General features: G+C 34.5%; 2 protein-coding genes across 6 annotated transcripts; both read right to left on the minus strand.

Moving 5' to 3' along the window:
• On the minus strand, positions 1 to 8,172 carry LOC7485902 (phytochrome B). 3 transcript variants are annotated; one of them, XM_024607123.2, is made up of 4 exons: positions 5,704 to 8,169; positions 3,432 to 4,239; positions 1,474 to 1,767; positions 1 to 769 (listed from the first exon to the last, which is right to left on the minus strand). In XM_024607123.2, exons 1-4 carry the CDS (start codon positions 7,787 to 7,789, stop codon positions 535 to 537), a joined length of 3,423 nt encoding a protein of 1,140 aa, XP_024462891.2. In that variant the 5' UTR covers positions 7,790 to 8,169; the 3' UTR covers positions 1 to 534. The 3 variants fall into 3 exon arrangements, with proteins under 3 accessions (XP_024462891.2, XP_024462893.2, XP_024462892.2); XM_024607125.2 differs by lacking the exon at positions 1 to 769 and having other exon boundaries at positions 1,600 to 1,810; positions 5,704 to 8,172; XM_024607124.2 differs by lacking the exon at positions 1 to 769 and having other exon boundaries at positions 1,600 to 1,813; positions 5,704 to 8,172.
• Positions 8,173 to 11,854: 3,682 nt separating this feature from the next.
• On the minus strand, positions 11,855 to 17,774 carry LOC7485903 (ATP-citrate synthase beta chain protein 2). 3 transcript variants are annotated; one of them, XM_024607190.2, is made up of 17 exons: positions 17,464 to 17,774; positions 16,800 to 16,921; positions 16,559 to 16,661; positions 15,916 to 15,981; positions 15,708 to 15,831; positions 15,439 to 15,573; positions 15,143 to 15,203; positions 14,960 to 15,036; positions 14,496 to 14,651; positions 14,263 to 14,391; positions 13,976 to 14,108; positions 13,762 to 13,889; positions 13,481 to 13,586; positions 13,277 to 13,353; positions 13,106 to 13,176; positions 12,724 to 13,008; positions 11,855 to 12,304 (listed from the first exon to the last, which is right to left on the minus strand). In XM_024607190.2, the coding sequence occupies exons 2-17, from the start codon at positions 16,897 to 16,899 to the stop codon at positions 12,229 to 12,231; spliced, it is 1,827 nt and encodes a 608-aa protein (XP_024462958.1). In that variant the 5' UTR covers positions 16,900 to 16,921; positions 17,464 to 17,774; the 3' UTR covers positions 11,855 to 12,228. The 3 variants fall into 3 exon arrangements, with proteins under 3 accessions (XP_024462958.1, XP_002312331.1, XP_024462959.1); XM_002312295.4 differs by having other exon boundaries at positions 17,518 to 17,773; XM_024607191.2 differs by lacking the exon at positions 17,464 to 17,774 and adding an exon at positions 17,150 to 17,400.
• Between the last annotated feature and the right edge of the window lie 8,072 nt (positions 17,775 to 25,846).

Raw genomic sequence — 25,846 nt, forward strand, 5'->3', positions numbered from 1 at the left:
TTATTAAACTTGAGAAAATGATAAATTATTTGACTGGCTCTCGCTGGAGTAACCTCGTAAAGACAAACATGTTACAGTTATCTAGGGATTTCGGAAGCTACGTTACATACAGATATATACTTGCAGCAGTCGAATGTATCCATACTTGGAGGGCCTTTATTGTGGAAGCCTCTGCTAAAATCTAATGGCATCCTTTTGATGCTTTTTTATTTATAACAACGACAGCAAACCACAGCATTATAACCTGGCTATCTACATTGATGATATCCTCAAATTAAGAGGCTAGAAATCAAGAAGCTACCTCACATGTGTAGGTTGTTGATTTGGACTCGTGTTGATAAAGAAGCATATACCATATTCTCAATGGATAGAGCAAAACAGTTCTGTTTGCAGGATAAATTTGCCAAATTAGGTGGCCCGCACTGGCACATGCACCTTGTACCTGGATTTTGGAACCACCCCCTCGGCCGCAGCAGAACAAGTATCAGTTTGCAATTGAGAAAGCTCTTTAATAGACGTTACAGACCAAGCATCCTAGTCTGCAGCACTTTTTACAGTTATACCTCTCACACTATTAGGCATGGGTACTTCGAGGATAACTAAGAAATAGCATCTTTCTGACTCTCTAATATATTGGACCTCACCATTCATTAGCTTTAAAATCTTCCTGCACATGCTGAGCCCTAGGCCCTCTTGAGTAACCCATCTACTACTATGGAACATGTCTTGAACTAATTCAGGAGGAAGACCTTCACCAGGGCAAACAATCCTTCAAGAAAAATGATAATAAATAATATTAGTTAATTTAGTACCAAAGCGCATTGAAGAGGGGGAGGAGCAAATTGCAATGTGATTAACAACTATCATCTATATTTCCTTGGTCTATATGATACGATGAACAGAAGAAGCATAAAATGAAGAAGCATGAATTGGACTTCATATAAACCACATTATCATTTAAACAACAAACAGTTAGCACAGATAACTCTCTATTACAGCATCATCAACCATCCTTGTTCATACAACCAATATTCTACAAATTCGAGGAAGCAACCAGTTTAGATGTCAAAATTCTACAACTATAGCTCTGTGCATGGTGAGAAGCATGGTTATGGCAGATCAAATCTAAAAATTGAATTCTATACAACTTGGAGACCAGATTATTAGGATGTGCAACCAATCATGAGGAGTGGGGAAGAACAAACAAGATACAAAAAGACTGAGCTAAAGAAAAAATTGTAGAAACCATCACAGTTTCACAGAAGAAAATAATAGAATAAGGAGATGGCATTTATAATGAAACTCCAGGATAACATTACTGCAGCTATTAGAATACCACAAAAAAGGGGTTTAAAAGAAAATAGAGAAGGAAAAAGGAACACAGGTAACTATCATCATCAATTTTTTGGATTTTCCTTTTATCAATATAGATAATGTTATCAACAACATGCAAAAGAGTTGAGGAGAGCATACTTGAACTCCATATGCACGAGAGTGTGTCCATCAGAGATTTGCTTCAGTGTTGGACAAACATGAATCTCTACCCAACCTGCTGAAGATGGAGCATAACGCACCATATTCAACAAGAAATCAGCCAGTACTTGTTGAATTCTTGCCTGATCACCATAAACCACCAGCGTTTTTATTTCTTCTGGAATATCACGAAGCAATTGCAGATTTCTTTCCCTCAGCAATAGCATTGCTTGGCTAACAACAGCATTTATGACACTCCCGAATAAGAATTCAGCCTTCTCAAGCTCCAGTAAACTTATTCAAAAGCAAATGGAGACACCCTCTCGTTAGGATATGTCTGCTAGAGGTTGAGATGAGAAATAAAATAAAATGCACTTGAATGCACAATAATTAATTTAAAAGAAAATCATATGTACGACCATGATACCATGTCACACGTGTATAACACACTTTTACAATAAATTGAATTGCAACCATTAGATTGTTATTTTTGTCTTCTTCTAGTAATTTCATTTGTCCTTGGATTTGATGCTAGAATCCATATTGATCCTTAAATTTTCTCAATTTATCAATATAAGCAAAAATAACCAATTTTTTAACTAATAATCAAACTCACATGATATGATTAATTATCATAGATTGAAATTGTTTCTCAAGTCTATTACATTTTTCAATGTTGTCAAAGATAATATCTTTTGTTTCTAATTGAATTTCATGAATTTTACATGATAGTGTTATTTATCCTAGTAATAATTCTTTATCGCTTTAGTTTCATCCAGTTTTTCTATCATTTGATAAAATTCTTGGCTTCTTTATATTGATAATCTTTCTAACATTTGCACTCTTCTTTCACAGTAACAACAATACCTAAACAGTGTTCTTTAAAATATCGAGTCAACTTATATACTTGAAATAATATCAGCGCACCTTACCTTGTCTGCTATGCTTTTTTCCAATTTATCAATGAGTAACATGACCGATTTCATCTTACTTGAGAAATTCAATTTCAAATATGAAATTATAATCACATGAATCCATCCAAATTATTTAATTAAAAATATGAGTTTTCCTTGTAATTTTGTTGGTAACTTAATCTTTTCATATACATTCAACTATCAATAGCAAGAGGATCCAATTTTTTGACATCTCCTCTCTAATGAAACCATTAAAAGATTTTTTAGTTTCTCTAATTGTAGATCTTGAGTTTTCTCCGCCTTTTACTTTCTAATTCGTGATATTTGGATTGGATGATCTAATTCTTATAGTTTTATTGATTGGTTGTATCTATTTTCTTTACAGATTAATTAATTTTTTTTCTAAGGTCTATCAAAAAGTGAACTGCAGTATTATGCATTGCTTATCTATGTTGTAAAATTAAGTTGATGCATCAAGACTTCAGGGGCAAAAGGGTTATAAAAGGAGAGTTTTATTTTTTAGTTGTTTTTGGACCTAATCACACAGTCATAAAAAGTTATGGATCAAAATGTAATTCAGCATTTGTGAGCAATGGATTTACGAAATGATTTGTGTCCCTACATCTTGTTCCTTATAGATGTTGTCAAAAGCAAAGCTATCACCTGGGATTACTAAAAAGACTTAAAATGGAATTACAGAAAAGAAACTCATATTGTTTACCGCCTTGGCATCCACAGGTGGTCAAGTCAATAGTGTCGATTACTAAAAGCAGATCAGTATAGTAACATCCGAGTCAAGAATTTAAAGTCTTAGTTGGTTCATAATCAGGAAATGTGTAGAAGAGACATAAAAAATCTCCAAATGAACTCAAGGGAATGAAACTGCATGAGAAAGACATTCACCTAGTGCCAAAATGATTATGTCCATACCTTTAAAGTAGTATTTCTCAACTAACAGACATTTCTCAAAAAATAGTACCAAAGCATAAATAATCACCTGACCATCAATATTAAGTTTTGATAATTTGTTAGAGGAAAACTAACCCATTTTCGATGCTCTCAAGATCAACATCTCGAGTGATCTTCAATATCTGCTTTTCACAAGCAGCACTAGTCTCAAGAAACTGCTTTTGATCTTCAGTCAAGTCCGTGTTCTCCAAAAGCGAGTTGGTAAAGCGTAGACCGCTTAAAGGATTCCTTATTTCCTGGCAGATGTAAGCCAACTCTTTCATCCTTGCAGAGCACTTCTTTTCCTGCTGTCTCTGGACTTTCAAAGCTTGCTGCAACTCATTACTTGCAATCTGCAAGAAGCAGAAGGCTCCAACAATCTCTCCCTCCATATTTACCCTCTTGTTCGCTGTCAAGAGAGCTTGCACATACTTTCCATTCCGGTCAAAAAATGAAAATGGTAGCTTGTCTGTATCTTGCCCTCCAATTGCATTGTGCAGAGCAATCATGAATTTTGTCAGTGCATCTGAACCCTTGAGCTGACAGCAACTGCCAAAAACCTCCCCAACCAACATCTTCCCAATAACTTCCCCCCGGGACCACCCCGTGAATTTTTCCATGGCAGTGTTCCACTCCAAGCAACATGTGTTTTCATCTGAAGCAAATATAGGAGGGATCAAAGGATTGGGGCTGTGTACAATAGCCTTATAATCACCTTGTATATGGACATATTTGTCCATTACCACCTTTTGACCTGTAACATCCTGACCGACAAAGCAGACTCCAACTATATTATTCATGTAATCCTTGCTAGAACAAGCATTTACCACCACAAAAAGGGCCTTTTTTTGGTGTTCAGAGCCAAATGTCCTCAATTTTATCTCCACGTTCTTATCCTCCTCACCTGCATCAGTTAAACATAATTGAAGCAATAGATTATAAAAAATTAATAGAATATCAAACCACAATAAGTGGCCTTGTTTTATGTTGCTGTGTTTCAGTTCCTCAAAACTACATCAAAGCTTGTCTTACTGTTATGTTAAAGTGCTGCTAAGAATGATCACATACACTGTCCATATTAGCACTGTAGGATGAGGCATCTATCAAATTTCTATTTCAAACCATTGCGTGAGCATTATCTTTTCTGTTCTTTTTTTTTGTAATCAAAACTGTGTTATTGTAGCGATATAGCATACAATGTTCTAGGTTATACTCTCTTTGACACCTAAAAAAATGCATAGATAAAGGTAATGTAAGCAATAAGCACATATTATGGAGGCCCATCACATGCTTGAAACATGATTAAAGGAGTCGTTTCGAACATGTTCTGTTTGGATCCACCCAACAGTTACAAAGTACTTGGAAGAGGGAACTGATCTCTTCACTAACTTTTAGAGTTTAAAGCATGTGTGAACAACTATTTTCTTACAAGAGAGGTGTTGAGTGCAAGTTTGTTCCCTGGAAATTATAGTAACTGGATCAGCAGTTTCTTTAGGGCTGTAGAGACTCAGTCCTTGGAGCTACCTCAACATTCAGGGACCTAGAGATTTACTTGAAGGCTGGATCTTATGAACACAGAGCTATATCGTCAGCAGCCTCTCAGTCCTTAAGAGTCTTACAATAACAGGGAAGCTAGGGCTTTGCTTCTAAGCTGCTAGTTATAAAATGGACTCATCTCAATGGTCAAGTCATACACAAGACTGCAGTAATCCACTTTCAAAGAAAGTTCGATGAGAAATGCTTCAGCCTCTAGGCTCTTCTTAATGGCGAATGTCTACTGGATTTTGCCCAAGATGAGGCACCCAAGATCCTAGTGAATGATGTCTGTAGAATATATTCTTCTCCATTGCAGTATTCAAATTCCTGACTAGCTGATTCCTCTTAAAAGCCCAAAACCCTTAATTTCCTTTTTATTTATTGCTAATTTTGAATAAATTGTGCATTGCCACAGCCTTTGATGCATCAGCACTTCATTTTGTCTTTGTCAACAGAGAGCATTCAAGAGAAGCAATTATACACGTTACTTCATTCAAGTCATTTGATCAGAAGACTAGTCAGGTATCCCATGCAGATGAAACTATTACAATGTACTTCATGTAAAACTTATGAGTGAGCCAATTGTATTCTTAGTTTGATGAAAGTTTCTATTAGAATTATTTCCAGGATTTGAGTTTGACCTTCTTTTACATTTCCATTTATCAACTTTTTTAATTCCAGTTTTTTGCAAAACCCATATACGTTTTCCAAGATTTATTTCTATTAAAGGGGACTGCATGCTCAGATGCAACTTTAGAAAAAAAGTTCATTGCCATGAGATGACAATCTTACTTGATAAACAACTTAAATATGTGAGATATAAAGCAGGTACCTCTTAAAGCACGATGAAGGAGTTTGTCAACTGTTTCTTCATATTCCTTATAAACAAGATCGTGAACCAAAGACTTCCCCATGGCCTTGTCAACTGAGAGCCCAGTCAACTCAGCGACCTTTGCATTCCACCCATTTATGCAGCCATCAACATCTACAGCAAATATCGGAGCAGTTGCAGTCTCTATTAGTCTCACCATTTCTCTTGCGACCGAACTGAGCTCATCCATCCCTTGCAATTCTGTATCCTCGAGCTGGGCATGTACAACTGCCTTAGAATTGGTTGCTTCAACGTCCCTAAATGAGTCTCGCAAAATAAGCTGCAAAGAATGAATGGCATCCATTTCTGCATTCTCCCACAGTAAACTCCGGCTCTTCACCACCTCCAAAAATGCCTTGAATGAAGAACGTGGATGCATCCTCTGCCCATCATCCTTGTCCTCTGGGTGATGCTTCGCACCACCCCATTTGATCTCCTTTGCAGTGTGAGACCGAAACCAGAAAAGAAAATCTCTCTTAGTAATATAAGCAACAGCCATTCCACAAACTGCATTGCCAAGTGAGGCTGCCCCAGGATACCCAGCATCAGCTAAACTGTCTGTGCTTAAACCAGTTGAGTCTCCGTGAAGGGCCAACAACCACTCCACAATATCTTTTATTTGGGCTTCGGTTGGGGTCACGCCCAATGGATAATACTGTCCTTGGTAATAAAGAGCTGCCCCGTCACACTTCACAAGATCCATGATACTGGGACTTTGAGTGACAATGCCAGTAGGAGAGTCACGGAGAAGCATATCACACAAGAGAGTCTGAGTCCTCAAGACATGTTTCTCTGACAACTGTGACGCTAACTGCAATTCCATGTTCAATTGAAGTCCAAAAGCCTGCATTAAAAACTCACATGCATAACGAAGCGGAAATGGAATACACCTAGCAGAAGTGTGATGGCAAACAACCAAACCCCAAAGCCTCGTTGAATTCCTCCCACCAATAGCTTCTTCCTCATTTCCATTAATAATAACAGCCATGGCCAATGAAGCAATTGACCCCATATTCGCCATATACTGAGCATGACAACCATGAGGAGCTCGAAGAGTTGAACCAACCAAGCATAAAGGCTGCATAAGCGCCTCATCCTGGATAACACGGACAGGTGTAGCATGGCAATCCACAATCATCCTAACCCTATTCTGCTTGAACAAAAACCTTGAAGCTTGTGGTATATCCGTAGAAGGATAATGCAAACCAATATAAGGTTCCAAATCAGCCCTTTTATTCTCAGCCACAACCTCACCATGCTCATCTTCATGAAACTTATAAACCATAACTCTATCATACCCGGTAAGCTCTCTGACACTCTCCACTACAGTATCACACAATAACTTAATATCCCCACCAGGAAGTGATTGTAATTGTGAAATCGAACGAACTGCTAATTTCTGAGACTGTACAGCCCCTGCTATGGATAAAGCAGGGTCTTCAGTCCTAGCAGGCTCTAAATCAATAACAATACCAACATCAATCCTATGCAAAATTGCGTAAAAAGGCTTCCCGGAATTCTTGGAATGGATCCAAATTGGATTCAACAAAGTTATTTCCCTTGCACCAAATGCTTTTTCAAGCATAGCGGAGCTCGAAGGCCTAAAAAGAGTCCTTACATCAGTCCCATCAGAGAGAATTTCCTGTTTATCTAGAGAAGGGACTGACTGTGGAGTTAAACCAAGCATTTCTTTGGCATTTTCGCTATATGCAATGACCCTAAACGACCCTTCATCTACAGCAATCATGCACCCAAATGGCTGGATATGACCACCCCTTTGGATTTTTGATAAATAAGCAGTGATTTGTTCCTCGGGTACTGACTGACTAGTAGTTCTAACTGACTGTGAATAATCAAACGACTTACCAGACCCGCCAGATTGTTCAAAAACTGCATGGAGTTGTGCATCGACAGTGTATTGTGCAATTGCTTTGCTTACTGATTCTGTGGCGTGATGATGTTGCCTCATGTTACTGGTACCAGAAGACTGCGCCGCTTGATTCTGGTGCTGCCGCTGGTTGCTTTGTCTTTGTGATTGTGATGCCATTCCTTTTTTTTTTCAATTATTTTCCTTGCTTTTGGTTTAACCTAGTATATTTAGCGGTGGACAGGAGAGTGACAAGGAAAACAAAAAACAACAACAAAACAGAGACAAGGGGGAAGGAAAACCTCACATGGGTTACTAAGATCTTGTGTTGGGTTACAGAGAAATGGGAAGGAGATCAAAACAAAGAATGCCTGGTCTGGTCTTTTTGATCTTGTGTGTGTGGATTGGCAGGAGAAGAGAGTTTGGATTTGAGGGAAAGAAAATGTTTGAATAGAAAATTAAGTAGGAGCACTGCACACACCCTTGTTTAAGGCTATACAATAGCAGGAATTTAGTCCCGACGTCCGGTCTCGAGATACGGAGACCATTAAATCCCGAAAAGAAAATTGACGAAAAAGTTTCATTGTCTTTTGCCTTTTTATATATTGTAATGTATTTTGTATTATTGCGCGTGTGCGCGTGATGAAATTGTTTTAATTGCGGGCATTAAGAGTTGAGGGTCTGTTTAAGATTGTATTATTAGTTGTAGTTTAAAGTGTTTTTTTTTATAAATGTATTAAAATAATTTTTTTTATTTTTTTAAATTATTTTTGAAATTAACAAATTAAAATGATTTAAAAAAATTAAAAAATTATATTTTTTAAAAAATAAAATTTAAAAGAGAGCTTCATTAAAGGGAAGAGGAGAGGGATGCCAATAGAGGACCACTTGATTGGTGGACAATAGAAGAGTGGGTTTTGGGAAGTTGCCACACCAAGATATTTTGTGTGTATTTGGCTTAGAGATGTGGTGTTTTTTTTTTTAATGATATACCCTTTTAAAGCATAAGCAACGCCTCACAGAAGCAAAAAATATATGTTTTTCATATGGATTCCATAAAAAAAAGTCAACCACGCCTCCAAACCAAACTCCCCCAAATATTTTTGTTGCAGGCTTGTATTGTCTTTTTCTTGCTTCTTTAGCCTGTGCTAACAAATTTAGATTTTGTTGTTTTTTAAAAAATATTTTTTTTATTTTAGATTAATTTTTTTATAATTTTAGATGGTTTTGATATGTTATTTTCATAAAAAAAATTTAAAAATAAAAAATATTATTATTTTAATATATTTTCAAATTAGAAGTCCTTTGAAAAATAATTATCACTACAATTCCAAACAGCATGAGTCAACAACATTAAAAATTAAATACAAATACATGTATTTAATAAGATAAATTAAAAAGTATACATATCTTTTTTTAAATAATTTCTTCCAATGAATATTGTTTTTTTAATATAAAAACTTAGTATGTTATATAAAGTAAGTTTTAATTAGGAAAACATGTTAAACATCATGTCTCGTTATTCTGCATGCAATCTGAAAAAAAAATGTATAATATAATATTCATGATCTCAAACTTAAAATATCATGCATAATAAATTTATATATAATGATCAATTAAATAATTACTAGTACTTTTGTATAAGATGATAAAAAGTCAGGTTCTGATTTAATTAACTTAAAAATCTAATTTTCAACTAGTTTTATTTAAAAAGGATTAAAAAACACAATAAAAAACTCTATAGACCTATTTATAATTTTAAAATCATCATTTAATCTGTAAAAAAACACAAAATTAACCTGAATTAATAGAAAAAAATCTCGAACATCGATCTATTTTTTTCAACAATACAAAAGATAAAATCATCTTAACAACAATCCTCGCGTTGAATAAAAAATGTTTTATATCATTATTGTCTTTTTTATTGCCATGACATGGTTACCTTGCCACCTATTCTCAACTCCTTGTTTTTTAATTGCTTTCTCTCTCCTCGCCTAGAACACAAGTAAAATAAACTAAAACTTAAAATTCTAAAACTAAAGAGACTAAAAATAAAGTCAATGAATAATATATAGACTAGAATGTATTTTTCTCACGCAAATTTTAGATAAGCCTAGTTATTTTTTTCAAGTTCTCTATTTAACTACTTTTCTTTTAATTATATATTCATGCTACAGATTCAAACTATATCTTATATAATTGGTCTTTGATCAAGTAAAATCCAATCAAAACCTTTAATTCTCACAAATATTTAAAGAGAATCCACCATTGAAGTACAAAGTAGAATTCGAGAGCATGCACTATGACATAACTATAGTAAAACACTTAGAAATTTATTATTCTTTAATTAAATTTTAATTTAATGTAACCAACTAGTCAACTCGATATGCTTCCCTATATTATTATTTCTCGCAACATACTAATCAACTTATTGTTGACATTTAAAATATAAATAAAGATCATGTGCATGGAAAACAAAAAGATTTTCAATTGGAAATTATCATTTTTATATTTTTAGATTTTATTAGTGATCTTGACAGATTTATTTTAAAATTATTTAAGATAATTTAAAATGTATCAAAAATAATGTTTTGAGACCTCTACACCCTTTTCAAAGCAATTTCTAAGCAAGGTTTTTTTTTTTCAACACACTCTCACCTACCAAAAATAAATCTCCAATTTTTTAAGAGAAGCAAATTCATATAATAAAGCTACAACCTAAAAAAAAAACACATCTCTGAACACACATCCCACGTGACAGCCGTGTCCTCTAAAAAATTAGTTCCTGTCAGGCAGACAGAGTACTCAAGAAGCTAAAACCAGAAGAGAATATATTAATTTATTAGGATGACTGACGCGAGAACAAAACATATTCTTAAACACGATTAGTTAACAAATCTTCTTCCAAAGCATGTTTCTTCATCCCAAGCAGGCAAGTACAAGGTCAAGGATCCCCAAACCAGGTCCTTAATCTTCGACGCGATCTCCGAGTTCTATCTTATTTATTACACTTACTTTCTTTTTACATTTCAATTTTTAAAAAATTTTAAGAATAAAAAATATTATTTTAATATATTTCTAAATAAAAAATATTTTAAAAAATAAATAATACTACACGCTGTCAAACGAGTAGATGTCTGTAATTAAACAGTAAGCGATTCTTCCACGATTTATTTTCGAGTCTATAATATTATCTCACTACCCCTCAGGGCCCTTACACCTTAAACACTCATCATTTATCAAGACACCTATATACAGTTGCTTGCGACACACGCACATCTGAGAGCATTCTCTAAAAGAGATCATGATCGTCCTGACTGGCAATTAGCTTCACCTTTTTTTCTCAAGACAAAATGTCTTCAAATGTTTTATGTTGTTGGTTTTATTCCGGGACCAAATGCAGAGAAGTGGTACCGGTGGGGACATTATATCCCCACAGCAAATTATTCAAATATATGCCCGGCCTGTTACTTTTTAATTAGGAGACCGGGATTATTTAAATCTATTTTATTATTTTTATTTTTATTTTTATTTATATTGATGAGTTGAGTTTAATAATTGGATATTTTAGAACTATGTTACTTGTTTTTTTTTTTTTCAATTTGTGTCGCAACTTTTATTGATTTAACATAAGTATCACACTATTACACATCTAATTAAATTCTCTCTTCTTCCTACTATGATTCTTGGCTTCTCTTTCTTTGCTTGCTTCTGTTTTTTTTTTCCCCCGCACATCACGTCCATCCTAACAACGTGCACAACAAACTCTACAAAATAAGGCAAGAGAGCAGGACAAGGTTTCCGACACCAAAACTGTTTTTTTTCTGTTCTATGAGGAAGGGCAGGGGACAACCAAGTACAATGCCCATGTGATTTATTCCTCTCATGACCATCTCGTCCACGTGAGAGATACTATATTATTCCATAACCTGTCTTGTCTTTTGTTTCGTGTAACAACGCACCCATCGTTTCCGCGGTGATGGGGGTTTTTATTTTGAAAGCCAGAATTGACTACCTGCATCGTAATGCTGACACAAAAATATACATCCTTTGAAAGATAGCTAAGCACCTTTGATGAGCATCTTCGATGAACATAAAGATGTGAAATTATAACACGGACCGAGTTCTTCACGTGGACTGGACCAACATTGTCTGATGTGTGATAGTTTCTCGTAATAATTCAGTATCGTTAGGGATGCGGAAAACAAGAATAATTATAACAAAACTCTCATAGCTCTAGCTATGAAAAAAAAAAAAAACCTTATTTCATTTACTTTATTAGCATCCACAACAGGAGAATGTGACCAAAAATCCAAAGGGAATACCAAGAAAGGACAAATTCTCTTACATTTGGGTGATGGTTAATGTTCTTTACCCATACATCACAGCAACATAGTTATTCCTTCTTGAAATCTGAAACTAGCATCTTATAGCAACATCTGTTTAATAAATGATAAAAGGCTACTTATAACTTCCAAACACAATGGAACGCTTGACCTCGCCGCAGCTCAACACTAATCTAACAACTGAACAGACATTTCAGCAGAGACTCAAGAAATTTGAAAAACAAAAGGCTTGTGTAGAGCACGTGAGAGCTGCACCTGCTACCTGTTATTCTCTCACTTGGAGTAGAGAACATCCTCCCATGGGTGACGGTATAGAGGCTGTTTCAATCTCTTCTGGTCAAAGGTGTGCCTGAAACAACAAATACTTGTAGGGTCAGATGCAACATTATGTAGCATGTAGTGACGCAAATTTGCAGTAGTACATGCTGGTCCATGCCACTCATCCTTACAAGGTCCTTTTACCCACCACTGAACCTTATTTTACATAAGCCAGGCATTTGCTAGTATAGCCAGACACCCTCAACACATTACACTATGCGCTCTTTTGTCCTAAGTAAGTCATATCCATCGAGCAGCCATACAACCAGCCAATTCTATGATGGGACTACAAGGAGTTCAGCTTTTAGAAGCATATTAATGAAAGAGTTAATCATGTCGGTGATCTCACTGCCAATGTGTCAATATCAAGGGTTTGATGTAACCTAATGAGAAGCATAAGAAAGTCCAAAGGGATGCGATAAGGAAATTTTGAAGGGGAATCCAACTTACCCAATCAAACCAATGGAACGCGCCAACACAAAGAGCCCATTCAAATAACCAATCCCAACAATCTCATCAATCTCTTGTTTAGTAAACATTCCACTGCCTGCAAGGAGATCCAAGAAAAGGGACCCAATCGCGCCATCGACGTTAAGGACCAAGTTATTGGCCTTTGAGAGAGTGTAAGTTTCAACTTGAACAGCATACTCCATATACTTCACAGAAGGGAAATGCGTGCGAGCGAACAGCTGTAGAAGCTCCACTCTTTTATCCCTGTTGTCCCCTCTCTTGATCCTTCTCCAAAAAAGTAAACAAGAATTTCCATCATTCATATTAGCAATGGAAGCCAATGAAAGCATTTAAGCTGCGTGCAATTCTAGAAAACTCTCACCTGTGCCCAATACCAGGAACTCGTATTCCCTTCTTTTTCATGCTTTCAACAAACTCATAGGGTGTTAGACCCTGACAAGAAATGGCACACAAATTAATCTAAGTCTCTACAAACTATCAGAAATATGGGAGGCCAATTTCAAATGTACAAGCAAAATTTATTACGCCTTACCCTGTCATATGCATCCTTAAAGTACCGAGCAGCATCATCAATGGCACCACCAAATCGGGGACCAATTGTGAGCAAACCTGTCTCAGAAGATCATGATTCAGTATTCTTTCTGGTAATGTTATCTCAAAAACCCTTACCATCAATTATAGTGTAGAGAATTTCACCAAAGAAACGAAAATAAATCATCCCATGCCCATTGTGTACCTGAGACAAGGCTGGAAACTAGGTCCTTTCCTGCCCTTGCAGTTACTATAGTGTTGTGAGCACCAGAGACACAGGGACCATGGTCAGCACACAACATGATGCATATCTGATTGAGTTCATATGTATCAGTTAAAAAGAAGCTGGACCAAAAATTGCTTCTAAATGAATGTCATTCTATGAAAACAAAAGGAAAAAAAGGCAAGTGCAACATAGAACTTAAAGCTCAGCGTAATAGTTAAAAGTGTAAATAAGGGTCATACAATTAATTATGAGAAACTTACCTCAATAAAATGGGTACAGTAACGTGGAAGGCTGCGCTTGAACCATAAAAGAGAGATGACATCACCCACGCCATAACCCTGTTCAACAATGGAAGACATTGGCACGCCAGCATAGCATGGTTCCTCACCTGCAAAGTTGGGTTAAGAGTACATTATTAGACATTTAAACCAACTCGCACCATAACAATAACTCGGGATGCATAGGTAAAAGTACCTCTGTCATCAGAGATGGTAGAAATAATATGAGTTGGTGCCCGAACTTTTCCACTCTTGATTGCAATGTTAAGATCTTCTGGGATTTGTGGAGGCGTAAACTCCTTAACAGATGATATCTTCCCCTCTTCAACCTAGAAGCAAATCACCAAATAAAATTCTCAAAGCAGGTCAAGCACCTGTGGGAAACTTGAGTGTCTCTTTTCTGGTTTGGAAAGTTTCTCTTTTAATTTATCCAAGTTTAGAGAGTTACTCAAGGGAAAAAGTTTATAGCATATATAGACTAACCAGTTTCTCAAATGTTTCCTTAATTGCAGTCTCAAAAGCTTCATATGAAGTGGGAACAACAGCTCCAGCATCTTTCAGTGCTTGATTTTTTGCTTGAGCAGACTCCATCTCACCACCACTTTTAGCACCCTAGTTTACAATGTCACAAGGGAGATTCAGAATATGCCTCTTGTACTGCAATGGCAGCTGTGATTTAAAACAGATAAGTGTGATAAAGTTGGGCAACCACTTACAGCATGACCAAATTGCACTTCTGACTTAAAGAGTCGCGCGCAAGTTCCACTGACCCAAGCAACCACTGGTTTGCTTACCTTTCCCTGTTTTAGGGCTTCAACAAGAGAATACTCGTCTCTTCCACCAAGTTCCCCAAGTACAACTATCATTTTAACCTGCGTAAGATCAGAAAATAAAATTGGAGAAGGCACAAAAATACATGAAAAGGCCTCAAATATGATAATATGCAGCAGTTTAAAGTGTAGATTGCCAAAATCAGTAAATGGTCACAGCAGAGAGTTGCAGTGGCAAAATAGCATGATTACAAATCTACCATTAAACAGTACAAATTACAGACATTAACTTTATGAATGAGCATGTATACAAATTTGGCACTTGATGTATTGCCAGATTTGTCAGCAAGAGAGAAACAAAAAGCACATGCTCTTGATTAAATGTAAAATACGTGGGAACAATAATATACCTGTGGGATGTTGTTAAACCTCAGGACATGATCAGAAAGAGTAGATCCTGGGAACACATCCCCTCCGATTGCAATACCTAAAAGATTTACAAAAATAATGCTGATTTAATTCCAATTGAAATCTGCCTGCATAAGGGAAGTCATAAAAACAAACCCAAAAAAGTAGTTAGCATGTGTAATTACCTTCATAAATTCCATCGGTTACACGGGCAATGCTATTGTATAGTTCATTAGACATACCACCCTGCATTGGAAAAGATGCATTATTATCAGAACCCTTAACATACAGCAATGGTGAGTTAGAGGAGAGCGATAGCAAGTCTAGACCAATTAGAATGTCATTCCTTCCATTTCTGGTATAACAGCTCTTTCATTGATGATAAATTCCATGTCATACATGTATAGTGACCAAATGAGACCTCAGGTTTAATTGATAAACATGTCAGAAAAGAAAGAGGAGCAATGGAATGAATGCATACTGATTTGGAGACAAATCCAACAGATCCAGGCCGGTACAGCTTGCAAGCAATTATGTTATCGATTGTTCCAGCAGTATCGCCTATCTTGAATGCTCCAGCTTGAATGCCTCCAACAGTAGCTGGACCAATGACAACCTGAAACACCAGCAGCGCTAAATTAGCAAAAACTTAAGTCAACCGGGTAATGAATACTCAGGGACCCAAAGATACTGTGCCATTTAAACTTTTCGTTCATTGCAATTCAAATAGCATTGCATCATTGCCCTTGCCTTATTGTTAGCCCGAGCATATGCAATCAATTGTTTGGCGTCTGCCTCAGGAACACCCTCAGCTATAATAGCCACAACTCGAACGGTTGGCTGCTTCAGAGCAGACATGGATGAAGCAGCCGCACTGCAAACAAGTTTACAGATGATTATTACACAGTTCAAACAAAAACATGCAATCTTTGATACTACCAAGCAAACAAATACAGACCTTCTGAATGATGCGAAGTTGATAAACACATCAGCAGTTGGATGAGCAGCACAAGCTGCCTCAATACTGCAAAGAAAGACGATAAAACAAAAGTGGGAAACTAAACCTCAGAAAAATACAAGTACATTTAATGGTTAGTGTAATGAACAAACATACGGGAGAGAAAAAGGTCATACGAATTAAGTGTAATCTCAATAACAATCGTGATCTAGTATCACAACAAATTAAATGGACTTTTTTCAAACCACAACTAGTAACCATTCCAAAATCGGTACTTGAATCACAAAGTGACTAGTAAAACTAGAAACAAAACCAGCACATGATCCACATCCAACAACTCATAATCCAATCACATTTGAGTAGACCGGAGCCTCATCATCAAGGAGTTGATGTTCTAATGAACCAGCACACCAGAAGGCAGAGTATCATAAGAGTTAAATGTAATCTTGATACAGATCGTGATTTGGTATCATAAAACACTCAACCTCAGCAAATCAAACCAAATTGATTGCTTTTGCAACATAACTAATGAACCCTCCCAAGATCGATAACTGGGTACAGAAATCATTTAATGACTCGTATAATCAGAAACAAAACAAGTGAAAGGAATAGAAAACAGAGAGAGAAGAAAAGAAAATCATACGTCGAATGCACAGGGATTGCTATTTCCTCTTGACCGAAAAAGAGTTTCTGAAATCCCTCAGCACCAGGGTTAATGATTCCAGCTACAGACGGTAATTCCCTCCCTATAAACACATCAATAAATTAATTAATTATTGAATATCACATAACAGCAAACTCAATAATCCAAAAAAAATATATTCAATTCAATAACATTTCTTCCTTTCTCGATAAAAACGAATCCAAAAAAAAAAAAAACATACCACAAAGAAAATCAAAATCAAGCATGCGTTGAATAGGCAGCTGCTTATAATTGTAAAACAGAGCTTGTGTTGTTCGAGAGAAGAGTTGTCCTGTCGCCATATTGTACAAAACTCAAACTGGCCTGTCATCAAACAAGAAAAATCCCTCAGTTTATAAAAACAATAATAACAAAATGAAGCAAAATGTTTTTAATTGCACGCTTAGTAGTGTGATTAATTACAAAAAAAAAATATATGTGAACAAGCGGTAAATCCATGTTTTACCAAATGCAGATCTAACGTTAAACAAGTAACCAGACAAACGCCATCGCACCTAACTTTAAAACAAACACCCACCAAACCACACCTACCTAACAAACAGATCCTTAACAGATGAGAGAAAAAATATCAAAACGAAATGTCGTTTACAAAATCTCTTCAGTTGCCAAACAACACTTTTGGATCTCTTTTTTTCCAAACGACACGAATTTATATAAATAAATAAATCTTTCAAGTGGTTTATTAGCTGAAGAAGAAAGAAAAACAGAACGAAGGATTAAAACGCATTTTCGATGTCAACGAGGAACGGTTGTAATTTAATAAGAAAAAAATAATAATAACGGACAAGAGCAAGAAACACGAAATGGAATCGGAATAGAAAGAAAAGCGGATCTGAGAAGGATACCAGGAGTATTTTGTTTAGACTGTACTCCTAGTTAAAAAGTGGGATCTAACTAACCAGAATTGGACTTTGCAACTCCTGTTTCTTTTTATGTTCTGGCCTCGATTTGAAGAAAAGGAGAGGGGAATGTTAATGAAGTGGATTATTACAGGAAATGGAGGGGGAGGGGGGGCGATTATATATAGGGGAAGTAGAGGAGGAATGGTAAGATGGGTCACGTGGCGGTATTTTATCTGCTAGATGGTGCTTGGTTAGCTCACAGACCATGTCATCCACCTACGACTTGTTTATGCGCTGCTAAACATTAATTTTCTTTTCGTGTTTGTAAAAAACGAAATGTTGTTATTTTTTTAGATTTTTAGTTTGCCTTTGTTGAATGCTCTGAGAGAGGGGGAGGTAGAGAGAGAGGGGTAGGTAGTTGGTTAGGTAGATTCAACTATCTAACATGAAATGAGGTAGCTTGACTTGGAAGAAGGGTTGGGCTCCTCTGCAACAGTTTCTTATTCTAATACAGTTAAATTATTCGTGGTGTAGTCCCTCGAGTTTGAATATTTGGTCAACTCAGTGCAATTTTTTTATTAAAATTAAATATCTTTTTCCTCTTTTCAATTAAAGTTTATTTAAAGCTCGATTAATAATATTATAGTATCGATTATTTTTTAAAATATTTTAAAATAATATTTTTTATTTTTAATATAAACATATTAAAATAATTTGGAAAAAAAAAATCAAATTTTTTTAATAATACTTTTAAAATACAAAAACAAACTTACTCATCAGCCACCAGGATTTGCCATATCCTGGGAAAAGAAGTGCACGAACGGACTCGATCATGGGTAGATCGAAAGTCGATGACTTGATTTGAGCAAAAACAGTTAATTGGTTCAGATGGTAGTAATGCTCGAGGAACGTGGGTTTTTTTAGCCTCTTTTTATATCCTCCCCGGGCTTTTCATTTTTTTATTTTTTCATTGGAAGGTTTTTTAATTTCTCTCATTTCTTGCGTAGGTGAAAATCAACTGCGAGTTGCTTGTACAATGCCAAACCATTTTATCAACTAAAACAAATAAGATCCATTGATTACGCGAGGTTGTCGTTGTGGTATCATTATTAACCAATGCCTTTTTTGTTGGAACTTTAAAAATAATCTGAATATTTTTTCTTGTACAAAATAGGTTCATATAGTTGGAAGCATTGTTTATGAAGCTAGTTTGCCTAACCGGTTGACCCATTATTTTAATCAGGTTTTAAATAAGTAAAGCTTAGATTAAGGTATTTTAGGATTTGATTAACTTTATGCAAAACTACTAACCAATTACGACCTTGTTTGATGGTTTTTTATTGTGCAATTATAATTGTCTCGTTGAAATCTTTTTAACAGTATCGGGTATATAAAAATTGAGCTTCAGCAACCTATTCTTTATTTCTTCTCTCATTTCTCTCTCGCACTATATCAACTTATCTATTTTTTTATTTCTCGATCATTAAATATTGAATCTTATTTATTGACCATTAAATCTTCATAGAATTTTATGTTGATTTTTATACATGTTATTAAATTTTTCTTTTGATTTCTTAATTGAACAATTATTATTCATAACATTCAGAATCACGGTCATGTTGAATCTGTATAATTTTTCAAATATTTTTTTATCTCATATTATTTTCTCAATACTTTTATCAAACTATGTTAAAATGGTAAAATATTGACGATATAGTTGATATATGCTCTTAATATCAATTCACGTATGAATGCTCACCGCCTCATCTCATCTTAAAATCCTAAAAGCTATAGTTATTTAGTTACTATAGTTGTTATTTTTAAATTATTTTCATTTAAAAATATATTAAAATAATATTTTTTAAAAATTTAAAATTATTTTTTAACATTGATTTATTAAAAAGATTAAAAAATTCCAAAAATATTTATTTTAAATCAAATAATAAAATTATTTTAAAAAAACACTTTTTAAAAGCAAAAAACAACCAAAATCTTAATATAACACGGTAGCTTGTATTTGTTACTTTCAAGATAGAAATTTATGTGAAGCTTGGACGAGTGCATGGTTGAAGTAAAGACTAAAGTATAACAGGACACGTAGTTTCCCTTCTCATCTTATTTGTTTAGGTGGAAAATAATTTTTTTAGAAAATTAATAATTTTGTTGTTGTTTAATAATGCCATTAAAAATGAGTTAAAAAATACCTTTTATTTCATAAACATTTTACAAAGAACTATTAATATTTTTTTTCAAATTTGTTAAAATAAAAAAAACCAAATTTAATAGATAAAAAGGTTGAAAGATGATAAAATAAAAAAAACCCTTAAATTTCATAAATTATTTAAAATAAAATAAATAACAAAAAAAAATATGAACAAAATCTAATAGATAAAAAAGTTAAAAGATGATGAGTTAAAAAAAATTAATTTCATAAATTATTTCAAATGAAATAAATATTAATAAAAACAATGGGGATCAAATCCAATAAATACAAAAAAATCAATTAAGAAAAGAACAAGAGAAAAACAAATAATAATAAAAAGAATGAAGACTAAAGTAGATCTAAAAATCAAATTAACTCAAATTCAAACAAGTAAAATTAAAACAAACAAAAAAAAAACAATTCTAAACAAAATATATAGCAATTAAAAGATTAATGATAAAATTTGACATAATAAACAAATAATATAGTATTTTTTTTATATAATTTTTAAAAAGTGTATTTCTCCCAAAACAATAATGAAAGCCAAATAAGATTTTTCTTACACTTGAAGGTGTTTGAAGCTTACCATCTTTTACAATAATAAATAAACATGTAAATGTTTTGAAAGTAGTTTTTAGAAACAATTGGAATTAAAAACTAAATAGAATTGGAGGCAGAGTCAGAAATCTTGTTGATGTAGAAAAGTTTTTCTTGTATTTAAATTATTCAAACTACAGAGGGTCGTGACTAACTTGCAAGTTTTGAATACGCCATTTTGTAAAAAAACAAGAATTTTCTTTTAAAAAATTCATTAAATTAAAAGTTTCGTGTTGAACTCTGAGAAGAAGCGACGACTGCAAGTCTGCACCACTCTCCAGCCCTTGCCTCTGCCCACTATAATGAATCATATAACCTGCAATCAAATCGAGGTGTCGAATTGTAGAATATCGGTAATAAAAACTATTTACAAAAACTTATTTTGAAATTAATGATTGATAAATAAACAGTCACGGGCCACGTTTCTGGTTTTTTAGAGAAGAAGACAGCTTGTAGTTGAATGAGCCTCTGCTATTCCCAACACAACGGTAAGTATCCAGTTATTGAATTTCACTTTAAACACATTTAAAAAAAAATAATTTTGTCCTGTTTTAGAAGCAGCCCTATTGTTTTCATGCTGTTTAATGCCAATTCATGAATGGCCCCACTCTTGATGATCATATAGATTAGCTAGGGTGCCGTATCGCGCCAAACGCTGCTGCTTGTAGCGTGTGGTTATCATATTTTTGACGCCAGAAGCTGGAAAGCTGTCTTTATATATATATATATATATAGAGAGAGAGAGAGAGAGAGAGAGAGAGAGAGATTCTGCAGCCTTTCTTTGAAAATTCTGTACAAATCATACTATAATCTATATGTTAGATATTGAATATATATTTGATATAAAGAGTTAATCTCACTATTCGACGTATCTAATTATCTTTATTATAAATTAAATTTTAACCATACATATTAACTGAACAATTTTTTTATAATCACAGTACTAATTCACAATATAGCTAGCCTCTGAACCGTTACCAAACATAAATCAAGCTTAAATCCAGTTAATCGGCTAAAGTAACACCTTAATTTAATAAAAATATCGGAACTGGTATTAAATAAAGAATATACGAACAGCTAAAATATAAAAAAAACTACAAATAAAAACTGTAATTTATGTAATTATCACTCGCTTGACTCACTGCACATCAATTTATAATAAACTTATTTATAAAGATTAATTATATTTGAACAGACTTTTCCTGCTAAATAATCATCTATCGATTTAGAAAGTAGAAGTCACCATGCTTCCTTGTGAAAAGAAACGTGAAATGGGAGCATGGAATGCTTGACAGACAAAGTGAGTTGTGTCTGTAACGATGAAGAGTCTATTAATTACGTACAAGTGGTAGAGCAGACAATAAATATTTAAACGGTGAAAGTAAATAAACGAGTGACAATTTTGACAATTTTTAACGTGGATGTCTGGCTAGTTTTTTAACGTGGATGTCTGGCTAGCTTGCGTGTACCTCGACTAATCCCACGAATCCTGAAGTTAGCGACCATGTAAATCTCTAGTGGTCATTATATTAGCAACCACATGACTCGAACCTGAAACCACAGGAAAAGCAAACTTCTTAATTATAAGTTTTTATCATTAGACATATAGATGGTGTTTATAAATGAGTGACACTTGAAACATGGTTAGGCAGTTATTTATATAAGCAATTGTTCATCCAAGATTCTAGAACGGCCGTAATTTATGATCAGTAACTATAAATTACAAAGCCAAAGCTGGTTTACAGTTTAAGTTAAGAGTTTGAATAACGATTCAAAATTTCCATTTAATAAAAAGCTCTAATAATAAATAAGATATATTTATCAATTATATTTATAAAATAAAAATTATCTCCACTTAACAAAAAAAACCTGAGTATAAAACAGAGATTATCAAAGACATCATTTATTAAATATACATAAATAATAATAATAATAAAATATCTTATTTATAGTTTTTCTTAAGATTATGTTCACCTTAGGACACGGTTAATAAGCTGAGCTAGTATTTGCATTCTTACACTCAACCATCAATAAAACATTGTGTAGACTTGTTTATTTACTAGCATGTTTTAAGTATTCTTTCAATTTAATCACGTGAATTCCATTTTTTAATATGTATAAATTTAGTTTATTGGAAATATCTCTTTTCCTTGCATTTATATTAATGTACGCAAGAGCATTTCCATGGAATTTTTTTTTCCGACGGCTGATGGCGAAAAGTTGACCGTGATAAAAAACGTTTTGGCTGTGCGACCGCATCAGCACCGCAAAACCCACTCCGTCGAACCTTTCCTGGATGCACGCACCCCTGCATGTTTTATATTTAAGTCATATAAGACAACCCCTCAAAATTGACCTTGACGTTTTTTTTAGTCCCCGGCGCATCGTGCACATCATGCACCATTGAAGTAGCGTACAAAGCATGCCGAGGAGACTGAGAATTTGCAGGGAAAATAAAAGGACGACAAAATCCAGCGCAGAGTATCTGTTGATGTCCAGGTCATACTGTAAAATCCAGTCAGCAGTATAATAACTCCAAACACAAGGATCAAATCCGAGTATGGTGGCTGTGAAACAAGTACCTTTACAAAAGCGAAGAGCTTGGTGAAAGCAACAAAGCCTTTGCTTCAAACCTCTACATCCGCATCAGTCTTCATTTTCCCAAGATTTTTCCTATTTGAACCTGCTCTGTTCTTTTTTTTTTTTTTCCTGAGTTTGTATGTATCGAATAAAAAATAATTTAAATATATAGTTATACAGTTTTATTAATTAACTGGTAATATATAGGCTGATAGCAAGGGCTTGATACTTGATCAACAAACACTCTTCTGCCGCCCCACCTCCTTTCGAGTACTTTGATTTTATTTTTAAATCAAGTTTTTGGACGATAAGAAGAGAAATAAACTGCAACTTTTTCTCTCTTTTTTTTCCAAGAATGGGCCATTAATAAATAGTGTTTTTCCCCCCTCACAGATCGGATCCTGCACGAAACGAATTGTTTAAGGCGGCTTTACTTGTTCCAACATGCATAGGTAAATTCTTAAGAAAAAAATAAAAAAATAAACAAAGGAAAGAAATGCGCATGTAGCCTGTGATGGTCGAGGTTGACATTTGACTTCCAAAAAGCGTTAGAAGTATACTAATTCAGAGGTCATGAATGTCAAATTTGGTCCGAGTTATGATTTATGTGTGAAAATATCCTTCACAGTTGCCTTTTGACTGTTGCAGGAATCACTATTAAAATTTTAAAATTATTTATGTATTTCAAAAAAAAATTTAATTTTTTTTTGAATTTAACAGTGTTAAAAATAAATTTTAAAAAATAAAAAAATACTTTTTGAATAGATTTTCAAGCCAAGATTACTAACAAAATATCAAACATACTCTAAAATTACACTCGTGTGCCTCAATAAACTAGTGCAAAAGGATTCGATTTTTTTCCCTGAAACCAAGTCAGATTGCGTGCAAGCAATTAATTTACACATCATGTATCAACTCATCTTTATTTGGAAACTATTAAACCTTAAACAGAGGATTTGGACTTCGGAACTTATTTTACTAAAAAAAAAAATGCTTTCCGTTAGTTTCTTCAATGATATTTGACAGAAAGATGCAATTAACACAATTCTAAAATGTTAGGAGGTGATTTTAGAAAAAAAATATTCTAACATGGAGATTTCAGCACTAAGAAGCTTGTAGACAAAGTTGAATATTGACTCACACAAAAGTCCAAGTCTTGTTTTCTTTTTATATCTGCAAGTCAATCTGAAAAGGGTTTGAGTAACCATCAATTCAAGTGGAAAACATATCCTTTTACAAAGTTGAAAGGCTCGATGTCGCAGGATTGATTATCAGGCCGTGGAATATCAGGATGCACGATCAACTATTTGAATTCAAAAGGATAGTTCAGGTTTACAAAATGGTCAAAATGGCTATTCAATTAATTAACATTTTATCAGCAACACTATATGGACTGCAACGTTGTCCCAGTGACAGTGTAAGGTATCTAATCATTCCTTTTGTTTTCAAGATTCAAGGAATACGGGCGGCATCGATTACTATATACCAAGTCTGGTTTATATATCATGGCTGGATTGAGTTGTCTATACCTTTACTCTAGACCCAGGCAATATAGCAGAACCACAACCACAGGCTGCAAAACCACATATATAAACTTATCAAGTTGCTGGAAATGTGAATTCGCAGTCCAGGAAGCTTCAGTAATCCTATAGACCGGGATCATAAATTTTGACAGTTCCAACCATATCAAGGGCTATTGCAAGTGCTTACAAGAGATGCCCTGGATAATCCTATATACGAGCAAGACCATGCTGTGATTGCTCAAGACCATTCCAACAATCTGAAGTTACTGAGATATAAACATTTTATTAATCAAAATTCAAACGTAATAGTTTTAAAAATGGCAGCGATACTAGAAGAAAATAAATACTGACCTTGCGTGCATTGCCGCTGTAAGCCATTCCACCTTCCAAAGCATGTGATGAAGCAGGTAGAGTAGACATTAATTTCCTATCCTTTGAATTCTCTGAAGAAGAAAAGGTTCAAGTAAAATTGAGAAACAATTAAGGGTGATTAGATTACAGGACAAGAGAACTAGGTAAAAAAATTACTGGAAACTAGTGTTGTTTGGAAAAGCCCTTCCCTTTTCAACTCTTCAACCGGGTGAGAATTTGTGTCACAAGCCAATTGCAACAAACCTACATCATATAAAGGTGAAATACGAACTTTACTTGTATGATTGAGTGGGAAGCGGAAAGGTGCAAAATAAACTATGAACGGTTGTCAAAAATGCACAGCAAAGTGGATCTGTGTGGACAACGAGTCTTATCTTTCACAGCAGCCAAACAAAGAGCGAATGCAATTGATCCCCTTGTGGCACCTTGGCCAATATCTCCACTCATGGGATGGCCATCCAACTTCAATCATAAGGGTTATCAGAGGCTATTTATGGTTTACGATGATGATATTTGAAACATATTTAATGGATGGAAATACGTAGGGAACACCTGCATTAATTGAGGCATGCCAGACAAGGTTCCGTCATTGTGTTCATCGAAGATATAGTTGAATCTCCAGCACAAGGCAAGCTAGCCTGTACGCATTAATAATCACCTAGAACTCAATACGACAGCCAGCTGGTTTACTAGCTCCCGATCCATATGATAGATACTATTGGATTTGCTTTGTATACTGTTTAACTGTCTTGAAATCATACCACTTGTACGTATCTCTATAGCCCACTGGACACTCGGGATGAAATTCTGTTAATAAAAGCACTGAACTTGGCATCACAATCAGATGAAGGCACAGAGCTCATGCTCCTTACATGGTCATTAATTATCCATCTCTTGGGTCGACAACTTAAACCTAGATTGCCCTTTATCTAAGGCCAATTTCACATTCAAATAAGATTATAAAGATGCGGCCACAAACTCACACTGGAAAGCGGCTGTGACGGCTGTCTATCAGCTTGGATTTGGAACAATAGGAAAGTTTGTACTATTCAATGAAGAATCTCTTAAGACTAAGTTAATGGTGGTTAATAATACATCAACTAATAAATCA

The sequence above is a fragment of the Populus trichocarpa genome, chromosome 8 (genome assembly GCF_000002775.5).
Source record: "Populus trichocarpa isolate Nisqually-1 chromosome 8, P.trichocarpa_v4.1, whole genome shotgun sequence".
In the NCBI taxonomy this organism is placed as follows: Eukaryota; Viridiplantae; Streptophyta; class Magnoliopsida; order Malpighiales; family Salicaceae; genus Populus; species Populus trichocarpa.

Coding starts and splice junctions, on each gene's coding strand:
- LOC7485902 (XM_024607123.2), bottom strand. CDS start 7,789: ATGGCATCACAATCACAAAGACAAAGCAACCAGCGGCAGCACCAGAAT. Junction 4,240..5,703: donor CCTTCATCGTGCTTTAAGAG/GTACCTGCTTTA, acceptor TAACTGATGCAG/GTGAGGAGGATAAGAACGTG. Junction 770..1,473: donor CTCGTGCATATGGAGTTCAA/GTATGCTCTCCT, acceptor TTTTTCTTGAAG/GATTGTTTGCCCTGGTGAAG.
- LOC7485903 (XM_024607190.2), bottom strand. CDS start 16,899: ATGGCGACAGGACAACTCTTCTCTCGAACAACACAAGCTCTGTTTTAC. Junction 14,392..14,495: donor AAGTGCAATTTGGTCATGCT/GTAAGTGGTTGC, acceptor ATTGTAAACTAG/GGTGCTAAAAGTGGTGGTGA. Junction 13,354..13,480: donor AGTTTCCAGCCTTGTCTCAG/GTACACAATGGG, acceptor CTTCTGAGACAG/GTTTGCTCACAATTGGTCCC.